Source organism: Cetorhinus maximus, chromosome 20, assembly GCF_964194155.1.
Source record: "Cetorhinus maximus chromosome 20, sCetMax3.hap1.1, whole genome shotgun sequence".
Lineage (NCBI taxonomy): Eukaryota > Metazoa > Chordata > Chondrichthyes > Lamniformes > Cetorhinidae > Cetorhinus > Cetorhinus maximus.
Genome location: NC_135898.1, coordinates 83,896,574 through 83,910,810, shown reverse-complemented (window position 1 = coordinate 83,910,810; position 14,237 = coordinate 83,896,574). Strand labels below are relative to the sequence as shown.

At 44.0% G+C, this 14,237-nt stretch overlaps 1 protein-coding gene across 1 annotated transcript in view; it reads left to right on the top strand.

Moving 5' to 3' along the window:
• Nucleotides 1-14,237, top strand: part of abcc2 (ATP binding cassette subfamily C member 2) — a 90,028-nt gene that overhangs the window by 55,974 nt on the left and 19,817 nt on the right. The window contains exons 20-24 of the mRNA XM_078565044.1: nucleotides 1,461-1,593; nucleotides 2,925-3,054; nucleotides 9,962-10,181; nucleotides 11,669-11,823; nucleotides 12,799-12,954. Of these exons, the coding sequence (XP_078421170.1) occupies nucleotides 1,461-1,593; nucleotides 2,925-3,054; nucleotides 9,962-10,181; nucleotides 11,669-11,823; nucleotides 12,799-12,954 (794 nt within the window). The remainder of the gene's footprint in view (nucleotides 1-1,460; nucleotides 1,594-2,924; nucleotides 3,055-9,961; nucleotides 10,182-11,668; nucleotides 11,824-12,798; nucleotides 12,955-14,237) is intronic.

Here is a 14,237-nt window from a genome sequence, read left to right as displayed (position 1 = left end):
AGAGGGTTGTGGTGTTGGAGGAGATTACAGTGATATGGAGGGGGGGAGACCAGGGAGAGATTTGAAAAGGAGGATGAGAATTTTAAAAATGAGGCGTTGTGGAATGGGAGCCAATAGTCAGCGAACACAGGGGTGATAGAGGAATGTGACTTGGTGTTAGGCCATGGGGGGTAGCAGAGTCTGCTGAGTTGAAGTTTACAGAAGGTTGCAAGTGGGAAGCCTGTCATGAGAGCATTGAATAGTCCAGTCTGGAGGTTTCAAAACCAGAAGGGCTGAGATAAAATGGAGCTGGGTGGTTACTGAGGTGGAAATATGAGATTTTAGTGATGGAGAGGGTGTGTGATCAGAAACTCATCTTTGGGTCAGATATGATACCAAGGTTGCAAACAGTTCAGCCTCAGAGTGTATCAGACGTGTCTTTGAGGAAGTCACTACAGCAATGTCCTGGCATTGCCCTTTCCATTTTGCCGTGCCTACTTTCCAGACACATTCCAGTTCCTGGGCAGGTGTCAGTCATCCCCGGCCACTAGGTGGTGCAGGAATGTGCACTGTGCATCCTGTTCTGGTCACTGAACAACAGATTTCATTGACAATTAAGAAAAAACACACATGCCTGGTGGCTGCAAACATGTGTCCACATCCATGCGTGCATGTACGTACATGAGTACACATATGTGTGCATGTACATGTGTGTGTGTGTGCATGCGTGTGCATGTACGTGTGTGTGCATGTACATGTGTGAACATGTGTGTGTGTGAACTCCAATGGATCCAGCACCAATCACATGGAATTACATAGAATTTACAACGCAATGACCATTCGGCCCAAATGGTCTGTGCTAATGTTTATGCTCCATTTAAGAGGGGCCTCCATTTACCAGTGCCGTCCTCCGTTTGCCCCAACTTCTTGGCACTCTCAAAACATTATAATTCTTCTGACATTCCAGGTTTATCACATCCCAAATCATGAGGCACATTCAGCTGATAGAACCTGTGTTGGTTCTTCGAAAGAGCTATTCAATTATTCCCGCCTCCACCTGCTATTCCCTTGTGGCCCTGTAAGTTTTTCTCTTCCGGTATTTACCCAATCCCCTTTTGAAAGTTACTATCGAATTTGCTTCCACTGCCCTTGCAAGCAACGCCAACCCAGTGCCCCCTCTCTCCACCTTTGGCCTGGCTTTTCTTAAATTATCTTAAATCTGTGGTCTCTGGTTACTGACCTCCTCCTCATGGAAACAGTTTCTCCCTATCTACTCCCTATCAAAATCTCTCATAATACACCTGTATTCAACCTCCCTGTGCTGTCTCCTGCTTCAAGGGGCACAAGCCCAACCTCCAGCCCCTCCACATAACACATGGTAAAACTAATTGGAGGAACGCAGAGGTCTCAGCAGGTGGCGGGGCTCCATGGACCGAGCGGCCTTCAATGATATTTCATTCTCTATTCCTGTCTACTTTCAGTCAATGTGGTGACAGAAGAAGATCTCACAATGGGTGATGATCAGGAACCCCAGGCAGATGAACATCCAGGTGATGTGGTGACTCTAACACTGAAACGGGAGAACAGCGAGCGTGCCAGATGTAGGAAGTGGAGGTAAACATCAGTAAAAACCTGCTCAGCCGTGTGACTGGGGGGTTGACTCTTATCCAAGTGAGGGATGTCATTGAATGGGATGGAGAGTATTTGCAAGGTTGTGGGGAAAGGATAGGGAAGTGGGAATAACCTTTCAAAGTGCTAGCACGGGTACAATGGGCTGAATGGCCTCCTTCTATGCTGTATCATTCCGCGATTTCCACAGGAATGATTCTCTACCAAACCTTTGCCAGTGCGGGCTGGGCCTTGAGGGAACACAGGTTAAAATCCACCAGTTCACAGCTCATGAATTTAAACCCACTTCACTCCAGGAGCATGAGATCAAGGAACTTGATGTCACTTTTCAAATCTTTTTATCCAGTGCCAACATACCTTATTTGAGCAACCATGTACATGACAGCTTATGAGTTTTGACAGCCATTTCTCAACCTTGATCCTATCCTTACCTGCCACCTGCATACACTTACATATGCACAAATAACAGCAACAGATGCATGCACCCCACAAACACATGGACATGCTTGCATACACAGATGCATACAAATAAATGCATGCACACACACACACACACACACACACACACAGACTCATGCATACATGCAAACACATTCTCACAAACACAAACAAGCAGAAACTTGTGTGCGATACATGCAAATGCACACAGAAACAGATGTGTATAAGCACATGTACACACACACACACACTCCTAATATGATGATTAGGAGCAGGATTCCCACGAATTCTCTTTCAGCTCAGTGAAGTGTCCCTAGCACTACCCTTGGTAACACACCTCTGAACCAAAAGGTCATGGGTTCAGATCCCACTCCAGAGACTTAAGCAAACAATCTAGTGCAGAACTGAGGGAGTGCTGCTCTGCCAGAGGTGCCAACTTCCCAGTGAGATGTTAAAACAAGGTCCTGTCTGTCCTGTCTGTCCTCTCAGGTGCATGTAACAACTCAATGGCACCATTTGAAAAAGAGCAGGGCAGTTCTCCCTGATGTCCCGGTACAATATTTATCCCTCAATCAGCATCACTAGATTATCTGATCATTACCACATTGCTGTTTTCTGGGTTCAAATTGGATGCCGCGTTTTGTATATTACAACCGTGACTACTCTTCAAAAAGTACTTAATTGGCTGGGAAGCACTTTGGGACATCCTGAGATAGTGAAAGTGAAATAGAAATGGGAGCCTTTTGTTTCCCTTGGTCCGTTTGGTTTAAATATGACAGTAAAAAATTCGCTAACTAACTGAGCAATCAGAGAGCAGCCCAGTGGAAGTTTTAATTGAAGGAGATTTTCCATTTAACTTATTACGATTCTTTATTCAGCAAAAGCAGCGTAAGAGTATCTCTGAAAAAGGCCATGATGGACAAGGTACTGGCATCAAAGAAAGAAGGACATGTGGAGACGGTGAAGGGTCAGAGACTGATAGAGAAAGAAGCCGTTGAAACAGGAAAGGTAAGGTCTCATCTGCATACAGGAGTTGTTGAAGGTTGTTAGTCATTGCCTATATAGACTGAGTGTCAAAGAAAAAGGTTCTAACAGGCTAGTCCTTCCCTTAAGGATGACAGCAGTTACCAATCGTTGCAGATTATTGATGCAGTGCTTAGAGTGGTAGGATTGTAATATTCTGAGATCTGTCACATAAGGGGTTCCCAATATTGCCCAAACCAGTGAATAAAAGGATTGGAAGATCTTCTCGCTGAATAGAACAGAAGATCAGTGGCTCAATGACAGGAAATCACCTTTCACAAATTTTCCTAATTCCAAACTTGGAACAATCTGGCAGCAGCTGTGGAATGGCCCTTGGCTCAGGAATGGTGCTCAACTCCGTAATGATGCTCGATTCCATAATGGCGTTCAACTCCGTAATGGCTCTCCATTCCATAATGGCGTTCAACTCTGCAATGGTGCTTGACTCCAGAATGGTGCTCAACTCTGGAATGGCACTTGACTCTGGAATGGTGCTCGGTTCTGGAATGGTACTCGACTCCATAACGGCGCTTGATTCTGGAATGGTGCTCGCTTCCATAATGGTGCTATTTTCCGAAATGGTGCTGGGTTGCTTGATTCCATAATGGCGCTTGATTCTGGAATGGTGCTTGACTCCATAATGGCACTTGATTCTGGAATGGTGCTTGACTCCATAATGGTGCTATTTTCTGAAATGGTACTGGGTTCTGGAATGGTGCTCAACTCCATTGGTGCTTGACTCTGGAAAGGTGCTCGACTCTGGAATGGTGCTTGATCCATAACAGTGCTATTTTCTGGAATGGTGCTTGGTTCTAGATGGCACTTAGCTCTGGAATGGCGCTCAAATCTGGACTGCTGCTCGATTCCATAATGACACTATTATCTGGAATGGCGCTTGGCTCTGGAATAGTGTTCAACTCTGGACTGGTGCTTGACTCCATAACAGTGCTTGATTCTGGAATGAAGCTTGACTCTGGAATGGTGCTTTACTCCATAATGGCGCTATTTTCGGGACTGGTGCTCAGTTCCAGATGGTGCTCGACTTTGGAATGGCGCTCGGCTCTGGAATGGCGTTCGACTCTGGAATGGTGTGTGACTCCATAATGGCACTATTTTCTGGCAGGTGCTTGGTTCTAGGTGGTGCTCGACACTGGAATGGCGTTCGTCTCTGGAATGGTGCTCGACTCCATAACGATGCTATTTTTTGAAATGGTGCTGGGTTCTGGAATGGTGCTCGACTCCATAATGGCGTTTGGTTGTGGAATTGTGCTTGATTCCATAACGGTGCTTTTTTCGGGAATGGTACTCGACGCCATAGCACCGCTTGGTTCTGGAATGCTGCTCGACTCCATAATGGTGCTATTTTTTGAAATGGTGCTGAGTTCTGGAATGGTGCTCAATTTCATAATGGCGCTTGATTCTTGAATGGTGCTCGACTCAGGAATGGTGCTTGACTCCATAACAGCGCTATTTTCTGGAATGATGCTCAGTTCTAGATGGCTCTGGAATGGCCCTTGGCTCTGGAAAAACAATCGGCTCCGGAATGGTGCTCAACTTCAGAATGGCGCTAGGCTCCATTGGTCAGCTCTGGAACAGTGTAGGGAAAGGAAGATTGGACTGAATAGTCATATCTTTTACACAAATACTTTTTTAATCTCTCTGAAAACTGGCCGTGCAAACAATTGGTGAAGTAAAGCTGAATAACAATCAATATGATGCTTTTTTCAGAGGGAGGTGAACCAGTCTCACTAATCCAAACTGTATAATATTCCTTTACATAATGATACATATTAAAGAGCACATCATACGTCCTTGCATCAGTGACTCATTTTACTTGGCATAAACAAACTCACTTCTAAGTGCTCCTCCAGAATTTCTGACCTTGTAGCCTTGGTCAAAGCCCTCATGGCTTTCTGAATATTAGCCTGACTAACCTCATCCAGTTTCAAAACCACCACCAGCCTGGGTCCCAATTTCAATATTTTATCTCTCTTCGTAACCAGAAATCTGTGTCAAAGACTCCCCGGTACCAAGGGTGTGAGATATTTTTCCAATTGCCACACTAGTACTGTAAGTCTTCACTTTATGTTGCCCCACTTAAAGTCATTTCATTTTAACATAGTCATTCTTTAGGGCTTTTTTTTAAATTTACGGCGCCATTTTCACGTTTACATCATCTGCACCCTGCCCCCCCCCCGCCCCCCCAAACACACGCTTCACTCTGGGCTAGTTGCCGCCATGTTCTGATGTCAGAGCCGCCGCTGCAGTCACCAGAGGCCAAGGCTGCGTGGAGAGAGCGAGGCCCAGGTTCGGGGAGCAGGAGTGGGGGGCAGAGAGCCTGATCCTGAGGCTCGGCCGGCACAGTCACCACTTGGAGTGGTGCCATGGCAATTCGGGATGGGAAGCTGACGACTGGGTGGTGAAGTGTGAATAACGGTTGGTTGGGGGAGGGACTGATGGAGGCACCTGTCTCAATCTGCGGGCCCTCTCGGCTCAATTTGCGCCTCCCCAGCTCAATCCATGGCACACACGTCCTAGGCTCAATCCGTGGTCCAGGACAGGGGCTTGTGCCCCTGCTGGCTGTTAGGAAGGGATTCAGGCTCTGAGCTCAGGTACAGCCTGGTTGCCCTGAGCTGTGGTGGGGGTGAGAATGAGGGGGAGGAAGGTGATAGAGTGGGAAAGGAGAGAGAGAGAGAGCGAGAGAGTGGGAAGGAAAGCAAGGAAAAAGTTGAGCTGAGTTTCAGGAGTTCTGTGGGTGAGACACAGTAGCTGTGCTACTCAGGGCTTGTTTGGGTGATTCAGTATTATCTAAGTTGAATTTACATAGTATCTCTGTTATATTTAGTGGTTTATTTTATTTTGCAAGTTATTCCAGCTAGGAATGCACAGCGCTGCACGTGTATAGCGCAGTATTTCAACTTGTACATTGTTTTTTCAGGGCAAGAAATATCTGAAGGAACCTAACTCCGGCTTTAACATTGATTCCTATGGGAAGCCATGATTCACTTAAAGCTGTTTCACTTAAAGTTGCAATTTTCAGGAACGCAACCACAATTTATAGTGAGGACTTACTCTAACAGATTGCTTATTATTTTCAATCTATGAGGAAACAACATAAAGTACAGCCCTTTGTCATATTAATTAGCTATCTCCTCAGACTCTTTTATACAACTGAACAACAACATAATGCTTTTAAAAGCCAAATATTTGAAAGTAACTTTTTTTTCCAAATAATTACTGTGGAAAACATTCAAAACATCGTGACGATGGAGGGTGAACAAATGCTAAAGAAATGGAAAGCGAGCATTAAGAGGGGGTTTAGATTCATACAATAAAATCATCGAATGGTTACAGCACAGAAGGAGGCAATTTGGTCCATTATGTCCATGCCGGCTCTCAGCAAGAGCAACTCAGCTAGTCCCGTTCCCTTGCCTCCTCCCTGTAGCCCTGCAACTTCATGTTCTTCAGACAATTACCCAGCTCTCTTTTGAATGCCTGTCTTGAATCTGTTCCACCATGCTCTTAGGCAGCGCATTCCAGATCCTAATCATTCACTGCGTAAAAAAGTTTATCCTCATGTCACCGTTGGTTCTTTTGCCAATCGCTTTAATTCGGCATCCTCTGGTTCTCCGTCCTTCTGCCAATAAGAACAGTTTCCCCTATCTCCCCTGTCCAGACCCTCTTGATTTTGAACACCTCTATCAAAACTTCTCTCAACCATCTCTTCCCTAAAAAGAATAACTCCAACTTTTCCAATCTACCCTTGTAATGTAACTCCTCTATTCAAGAAGGGAGGGAGGCAGAAAACAGGAAACTATAGGCCAGTTAGCTTGATGTCCATCATGGGGAAGTTATTAGAATCGATCATTAAGGAGGTTATAGCTGGGCAATTAGAAGAGCTCAAGGCAATTGGGAAGAGTCAGCATGGTTTTGTGAAAGGAAAATCATGTTTAATCAATTTATTGGAGTTTTTTGAAGGAGTAACATACACAGTGGATAAAGGGGAGCCTGTAGATGTACTGTACTTGGATTTCCAGAAGGCATTTGATAAGGTGCCACATCAAAGATTATTACGGAAAATAAAAACGCATGGTGGAGGGGGTAACATATTAGCATGGATAGAAGATTGGTTTGCTGGCAGAAAGCAGAGAATATACATAAATTGGTCTTTTTCTGATTGGCAGGATGTGATGAGTGAAGTCCCACAGGGGTCTGGACTGGGCCCTCAACTTTTTATGATTTACATCAATGACTTAAATGAGGGGAGTGAAGGCATGGTAGCTAAATTTGCAGATGACAAAGATAGGTAGGAAAGTGTGTTGTGAAGAGGACATGAGGTTGCAGATGGATGTTGAGTGAGTGAGCAAAGATCTGGCAAATGGAGTTTAATGTGGGAAAATATGAAGTTGTTCACTTTGGCAGGAAGAACAAAAAAGCAGAGTATTACTTAATGGCTGCATAATTCTGAGGTGCAGAGGGATCTAGGTGTTCTTGTACATAAGTCACAGAAAGTTAGTATGCAGGTACAGCAAGTAATTAAGAAGGCTAATGGAATGCTATCCTTTATTACGAGAGGGATTGAACACAAAAGTAAGGATGTTATGCTTCAGTTATACAGGGCATTGGTGAGATTGCACCTGGAATACTGTGTGCAGTTTTGGTCTCCTTATTTAAGGAAGGATGTAAATGCTTTGGAGGCGGTTCTGAGGAGGTTTACTAGATTGATACCTGGAATGAGTGGGTTGTCTTATAAGGAAAGATTGGACAGACTGGGCTTGTTTCCACTGGAGTTTAGAAGAATGAGGGGTGATTTGATTGAAGTATACAAGATCCTGAACGGCCTTGACAAGGTAGATGTCAAAAGGATGTTTCCTCTTGTGGGTGAGTTCAAAACTAGGGGGGCACTGTTTTAAAATTAGGGGTCACCCTTTTAGGACAGAGATGAGGAGAAATTTTTTCTCTCAGAGGGTTGTACAACTTTGGAATTCTCTGCCTCAGAAGGTGGTGGAGGCGGGGTCATTGAATATTTTTAAGGCAGAGGTAGATAGATTTTTGTTAGGCAAGGGAATCAAAGGTTATCGGGGTTAGATGGAAATTGAAACACAAGAAAATCAGCCATGATCTTATTGAATGGCAGAGCAGGCTCGAGGGGCCGAATGGTCTACTCCTGTGCCTATTTCTTATGTTCTTATGTAACTGAAGCTCTTCTTCCTTGAAACCATGCTCTTGAATCTTTTCTGCACTCCATGCCTTCACCTCCTTCCTAAAGTGTGGTGCACAGATGGGATGTGGGTGTCACTGGCTAGGGCAGCATTTATTGCCCATTCCTAATTGCTCTTGAGAAGGTAGTGATGTATCACCTCTTGAACTGCTGCAGTCCATGTGATGTCAGTATACCCACAGTGCTTTTAGGGAGGGAATTCCAGGATTTTGACCCAGCAACAGTGAAGGAATGGTGATATATTTCCAAGTCAGGATGGTGTGTAACTTTGCGTGTTCAGTGTGTATCAGAGAGAGAAGACAGGGATTTTAAGCTCTCTGGGAAGAAAAACTACAAGGCTATTGGGACAGTAGTTAACTGAATAATCAGTTGTAGGACTCAGTAAAGTGATAAGTTGAGCAGAGGTGCTACTAGAAGACTGAGTTTAGGGAACTCATTTGTTTGCTCTGCAGTTGAAGAAACAGTGAGTTTAGAGTGTGGGATTTGGATGTCTCGAGGAGAGATACGAGTTGGATGAGAAGCATCAAGTGAATGCTCAGGAATTGACCGGAAGATAACCGTTTCAACTGTGCAGTCCTGAACGAGAAGCCTTTGTGTCAAGCTAGTGGTAACTCTTCACTGGTTTATGTATCTGTAAAGATACTGCTGGGGAAATGAATAGTGGGAATTTGAATCGTCTCTTGTGTTTGTATTAAGATGTTTCCAACCTTTTTGCCTGGTCTAATATAGTTCATTTTTCTTGTTTTAATAAATATTTTATTCTTTGTGTTAAAAGGACATCAGCAGACTCTTGTGAATTTGCTCAATAACTTACCTCCATGGTTTCTAAAAAAAATTTAGGATTTACCAAGCCAAGTTTCACTCTGGGATTTGACTTGTCTGGTATTAACATCAGCTGGGATCATAGCACAGTGCATCTTGTAGATGGAACGCGCTGCTGCCACTGTGCGATGGTGGTGGAGGGAGTGGATGTTTGTGGATGGAATGTGAATCAAGTGGGTTGCTTTGTGGATATTGTTGAGCTTCTTGAGTATTGTTGAAGCTACACTCATCCAGGCAAGTGGAGAGTATTCCATCACACTCCTGACTTGTGCTTTGTAGATGGTGGATAGGCTTTGGGGAGTCAGGAGATGAGTTAGTCACCACAAAATTCCCAGCCTCTGACCTGGTCTTGAAGCCACAGTATATATATGGCTGGCCCAGTTGAAAGTGGGGGATTCTGCGATGGTAATACCATTGGATGTCAGGGGGAGATGGTTGGATTTTCTCCTGTTGGCGATTGTCATTTCCTAGTACCAGTGTGGTGTGAATGTTACCTGCCACTTATCAGCCCAAGCCTGAATATTGTCCAGGTTTTGCTACATTTGGACATGGACTGCTTCAGTATCTGAAGAGTCGCAAATGGTGCTGAACATTGTGCAATCATCAGCGAACATCCCCTCTTCTGACCTTATGATGGAAGGAAGGTCATTGATGAAGCAGCAGAAGATGGTTGGGCCTAGGACACTACCCTGAGGAACTCCTGCAGTGATGTCCTGAGACTGAGTTAATTGAACACAGTACTCCATTTGAGATTGAACCAGTGCCTTATAAAGGTTCATCATAACTTCCTTGCTTTTGTACTCTAAGCCTCTATTTATTGATCTGTGTATTGTTTTTTATGACTGACAGGTGAAGTACTCTGTCTACTGGAAATATCTACGCATGATTGGTTGGCTATACTCCCTGCTGATAACGGTGCTATACATAGCCCAGAATGTGGCAACCATTGGGCAGAACCTCTGGCTCAGTGACTGGACCAATGATGCTGGCCGTTATGCCAACACCACCTATCCAACATCTGAACGGGATAAACGGATTGGCATTTTTGGCGTTCTGGGGATCGCCCAAGGTGGGTACCTCTCAGTTCAACACTCGGGGTGAGTAAGCAGCAAAAAAACTGGTCACTGGTCAACGTGACCTCAATTGTCATTCTTGTTTTCTGGTACTTGAGGCGCACTCAAATTTCCTATCCGAGGCAGTATGCCCTAGAACATTACAGTACAAAAGGAGCTAGTCAGACCATTTGTGCCTGTGCTGGCTCTTTGAAAGAGGTATCCCATACCTTACCTATCCTCACCACCCTTGCTGCTCTTTCCCCATATACCTGCAAATTTCTCATTTTCAAATATTTATCCAATTCCCTTTTGAAAGTTACAATTAAATCTGCTTTCACCTCCCTTTCTTGCCACAACTTGCTGTGTAAATAGATTCTCCATATCTCCTCTCTGGTTCTTCTGCCAATTATCTTAAATCTGTATCCTCTGGTTACCAACCCTCCTGTCAGCAAAAACAGTTTTTCCTCATGTACACTATTAAAAGCCCCTCATAATTTCTTTAATTCAAGAGAATGAAAGCCCTGATTTTTATCTTCTTTCTTGGAAATCTGATTTGGAACTTTCTGATTTGTTGTGGCATAGACCCTGCCTCAATTGGTAGTACTCTCATGCCTCTGACTCAAAGTTTTGGGTTCAAGTCCCACTCCAGAGACTTGAGCACAAAAATCTAGGCTGACATGAGTGCAGTACTGAGGGAGTGCCACACTGTTGGAGGTGCAATGTTTTGGATGAGATGTTTGACTGAGGTCTCACCTTCTCACTTAGATAAAAGATCCCATGATGCTATTTCGAAGACAAACAGGGAGCAGTGCTCCCCATGTCCTGGCCAATATTTATCCCTAAACAGACTACCTAGCCACTATAACATTGCTGGTTGTGGGAATTTGCTGTGTGCAAATTGTTGCCACATTTTCTATATTACAACAGTGACTATCCTGCTAGTTGGAATCTCAATAAACTCGAACAGATTTATCAAACACAATTTCCTTTTCATAAATCTGTGTTGATTCTGCTCAGTCATATAATGATCTTCCCTGTTATCATAGCAGATTGCGTGGACAAGACTCGTATTTTCTCCCATATAAAAATGTTTAGAAGTGATCAAATTGAGATGTTTAAGATGATTTGAAACTATTTCCTCCGGTAGGGAGTGCTTAGCAAGGGGGCGTAATCTTAAAACTAAAGCTAGGCTGTTCAGAGATGATGTCAGGAAATACTTCTTCACATAAAGAGGAGTGGAAATCTGGAACTCTCTCCTGAAAAAGCTGAGGCCGGGGCTCAGTTGAAAATTTGAACACCAAGATTGATGGCTTTTTTGTCAGGTAAGGATATTAAGGATTAGGGAACCAAGGAAGGTGGATGGAGTTAAGATACAGATCAGCCGTGATCTATTGATTGGCAGAATAGGTTCAAGGGTCTGAATATTCTTCTCCTGTCCCTATGAAGGTCAGAGAAAAATTGGAGATTATAAGCTTGCTCGTTGTTTTCTCATTTTCCTCAGCTGTCTTTGTGTTCCTTGGATTATTCCTGATAATAGAAGGGACAATTTCCGCTTCCAGGGATCTGCATTCCCGCTTGCTGCATAACATCTTACACGTTCCCATGCTGTTCTTCGATACCACGCCAACGGGAAGGATTGTCAACCGATTTTCCAAGGTAGGATTTTCATGGTCACGCCACTCCGATAGCTCCCTTGCAACTTTGGCGGCTAAACAGGCCTACCCCGGGCTGGAAGACCCCACTTTTGACCAGTGCTGAGCTGTATTAAAGGTGCTATTTAAAGACGATCTTTCTTTAATTCTACGTAGGGGCCATCATCCACTGGCCTTCAAACTCCACTCACCCTGTCCTTCCAGCAGATCACTGGATAGTGAAGAGTGGGAACCTTGCTTCATTATTTCACACCCTCTCTATGTGAATTTTTAAAAATTGGTTCCCGGGATGTGGGCATTGCTGGTGTTTTTTTGCCCATTCTTGATTGCCCTTGAGAAGATTGTGGTGAGCTGCCTTCTTAAACTCTGCAGTCTGTGTGGTGCAACTCTTTTGTTAAGTCTGTGTGGTGTAGATGCACCCTTAGTGCTGTTAGGGAGGGAGTTCCAGGATTTTGCCCTAGCGATAGTGAAGGGGCAGCAATATAGTCCCAAGTCAGGATGTTGAGTGGCTTGGAGGGGAACTTGCAGATGTTGGTGTTCCCATGAGTCTGCTGCCCAAGGCACTCCTAAAGTGCCTTTATCTGCCTAAGTTCTGGAATTCCCTCTCCAAACTTCTCTGCCTATCTACATCTCTCTCCTCCTTTAAGATGCTCTTTAAAACCCATATCTTTGAACAAATTTTGGCTGTCTGTCCTAATATCTCATGTGGTTTGATGTCAAATTTTGTCTGATTTACGCTCTCATGAAGAATCTTGGGATATTATACCAAATTAAAGGTGCTATATAAATGCATGATGTGTCCATTGCCTTTTGAAATTTCCAATGGAATCTTCTTCAAGCACCCAATCAGGTAGAGTGTTCCAGTTTGTCTTAAACACTCGATTAGATCACCCTTCAATGCTCTTCATTCAAGGGAATCCAATTCAGAAGAAGGAGAGTTTTTATTTTAATTGTGACTTTTGCTTCTCTCCCTGTGCAGGATATTTATACCATCGACGAGACGATCCCACTAACCTTTCGGAGCTGGCTGTCTTGCTTCTTTGGTGTGATTGGCACACTGTTTGTCATTTGCCTAGCTACACCTTATTTTACTATTGTGATTGTACCACTTGCTATCATTTACTATTTCATACAGGTATGTTGGCCGAACTCTCATTTTCTCAATGTGTCTAACCATAGGAACTGCTCAACGAAACAATGATACCAGAACAGAGAGAGTACAATTATGAGGAAAGGCTAAACATGCTGGGGCTCTTTTCTTTAGAAAAGAAGTTGGGGGTGGATGATTGAGGCCTTTGAAGTTATGAACAGGATTCGATAGGGCAGATGCAAAGAAGGTATTTCCATTTGTAGGAGAGACCAAAACTAAGACCAAAATATCAGATATTCACTAATAAATCCAATTAAGAATTCAGCAGAAACTTCTTAACCCAGCGAGTGGCGAGAATGTGGAACTCACTACCACAGGTAGTGGTTGGGATTAATAATAGAGATACATTTAAAGGGGAAGCTGGATAAACACACGGGAGAAAGGAATATAATAAACAGTTAGGATGAGATGGAGTATTTAGAGTGGGACGAGGCTTGTGTGGAGCATAAATCATTTGGAGCTAATGATCTGTTTCTGTGGTCAAATACTGTGCGATTCTTACATAAAACACGACCAAGTATAGGAATAGGAGGATATAGAGGATGAATGCGTGGCTGACGAGATGGTGCAAGAGGGAGGGCTTTAGTTTCCTGGATCACTGGGTCTGTTTTTGGCGAATGTGGGGCCTGTACAAGCCAGATGGGTTGCACGTGAACCGGAATGGGACCAACATCCTTGAGGAGAGGTTTGCAAGTGCTGTTGGTGGTGGGGGGTGTTCAACTAATTTGGCAGGAGGATGAGATACAGAGTGGAGGCACAGTGGCGGGTGATGCACAGCCAAATATAAAAGAGAAACTAAGTCAGTCTGGAAGGCAGAGCAAATATAGACCTGTTAAGGCACAGGGAATAATGCAAGGCTGGATTGCATTGATTTTAACACAAGGAGTTTTACAAGTAAGGCAGATGAATTGAGGGTGTTGATTAACACATGGGAATATGATATTGTTACTATCACAGAGACATGGCTGAGGGAAGGGCATGACTGGCAGCTCAATATTCCAGGGTATAGAATCTTCAGGCATGACGGGAGTGGGGGAGTGTAGAAGAGGAGGTGGCATTGCACTATTGATCAAGGAGTCAATTACTGCAACAAGGAGGGATGGTATCTTAGAAGGTTCCTCAAATGAGGCCATATGGGTAGAACTTAAAAACTAAAAGGGGGAAATCACTTTGCTGAGAGTGTACTATAGGCCTCCAAACAGTCAGGGGGAGATAGAGGAACAGAAACGTAGGCAAATCTCAGAGAAGTGTAAAAATAATAGGGTAAT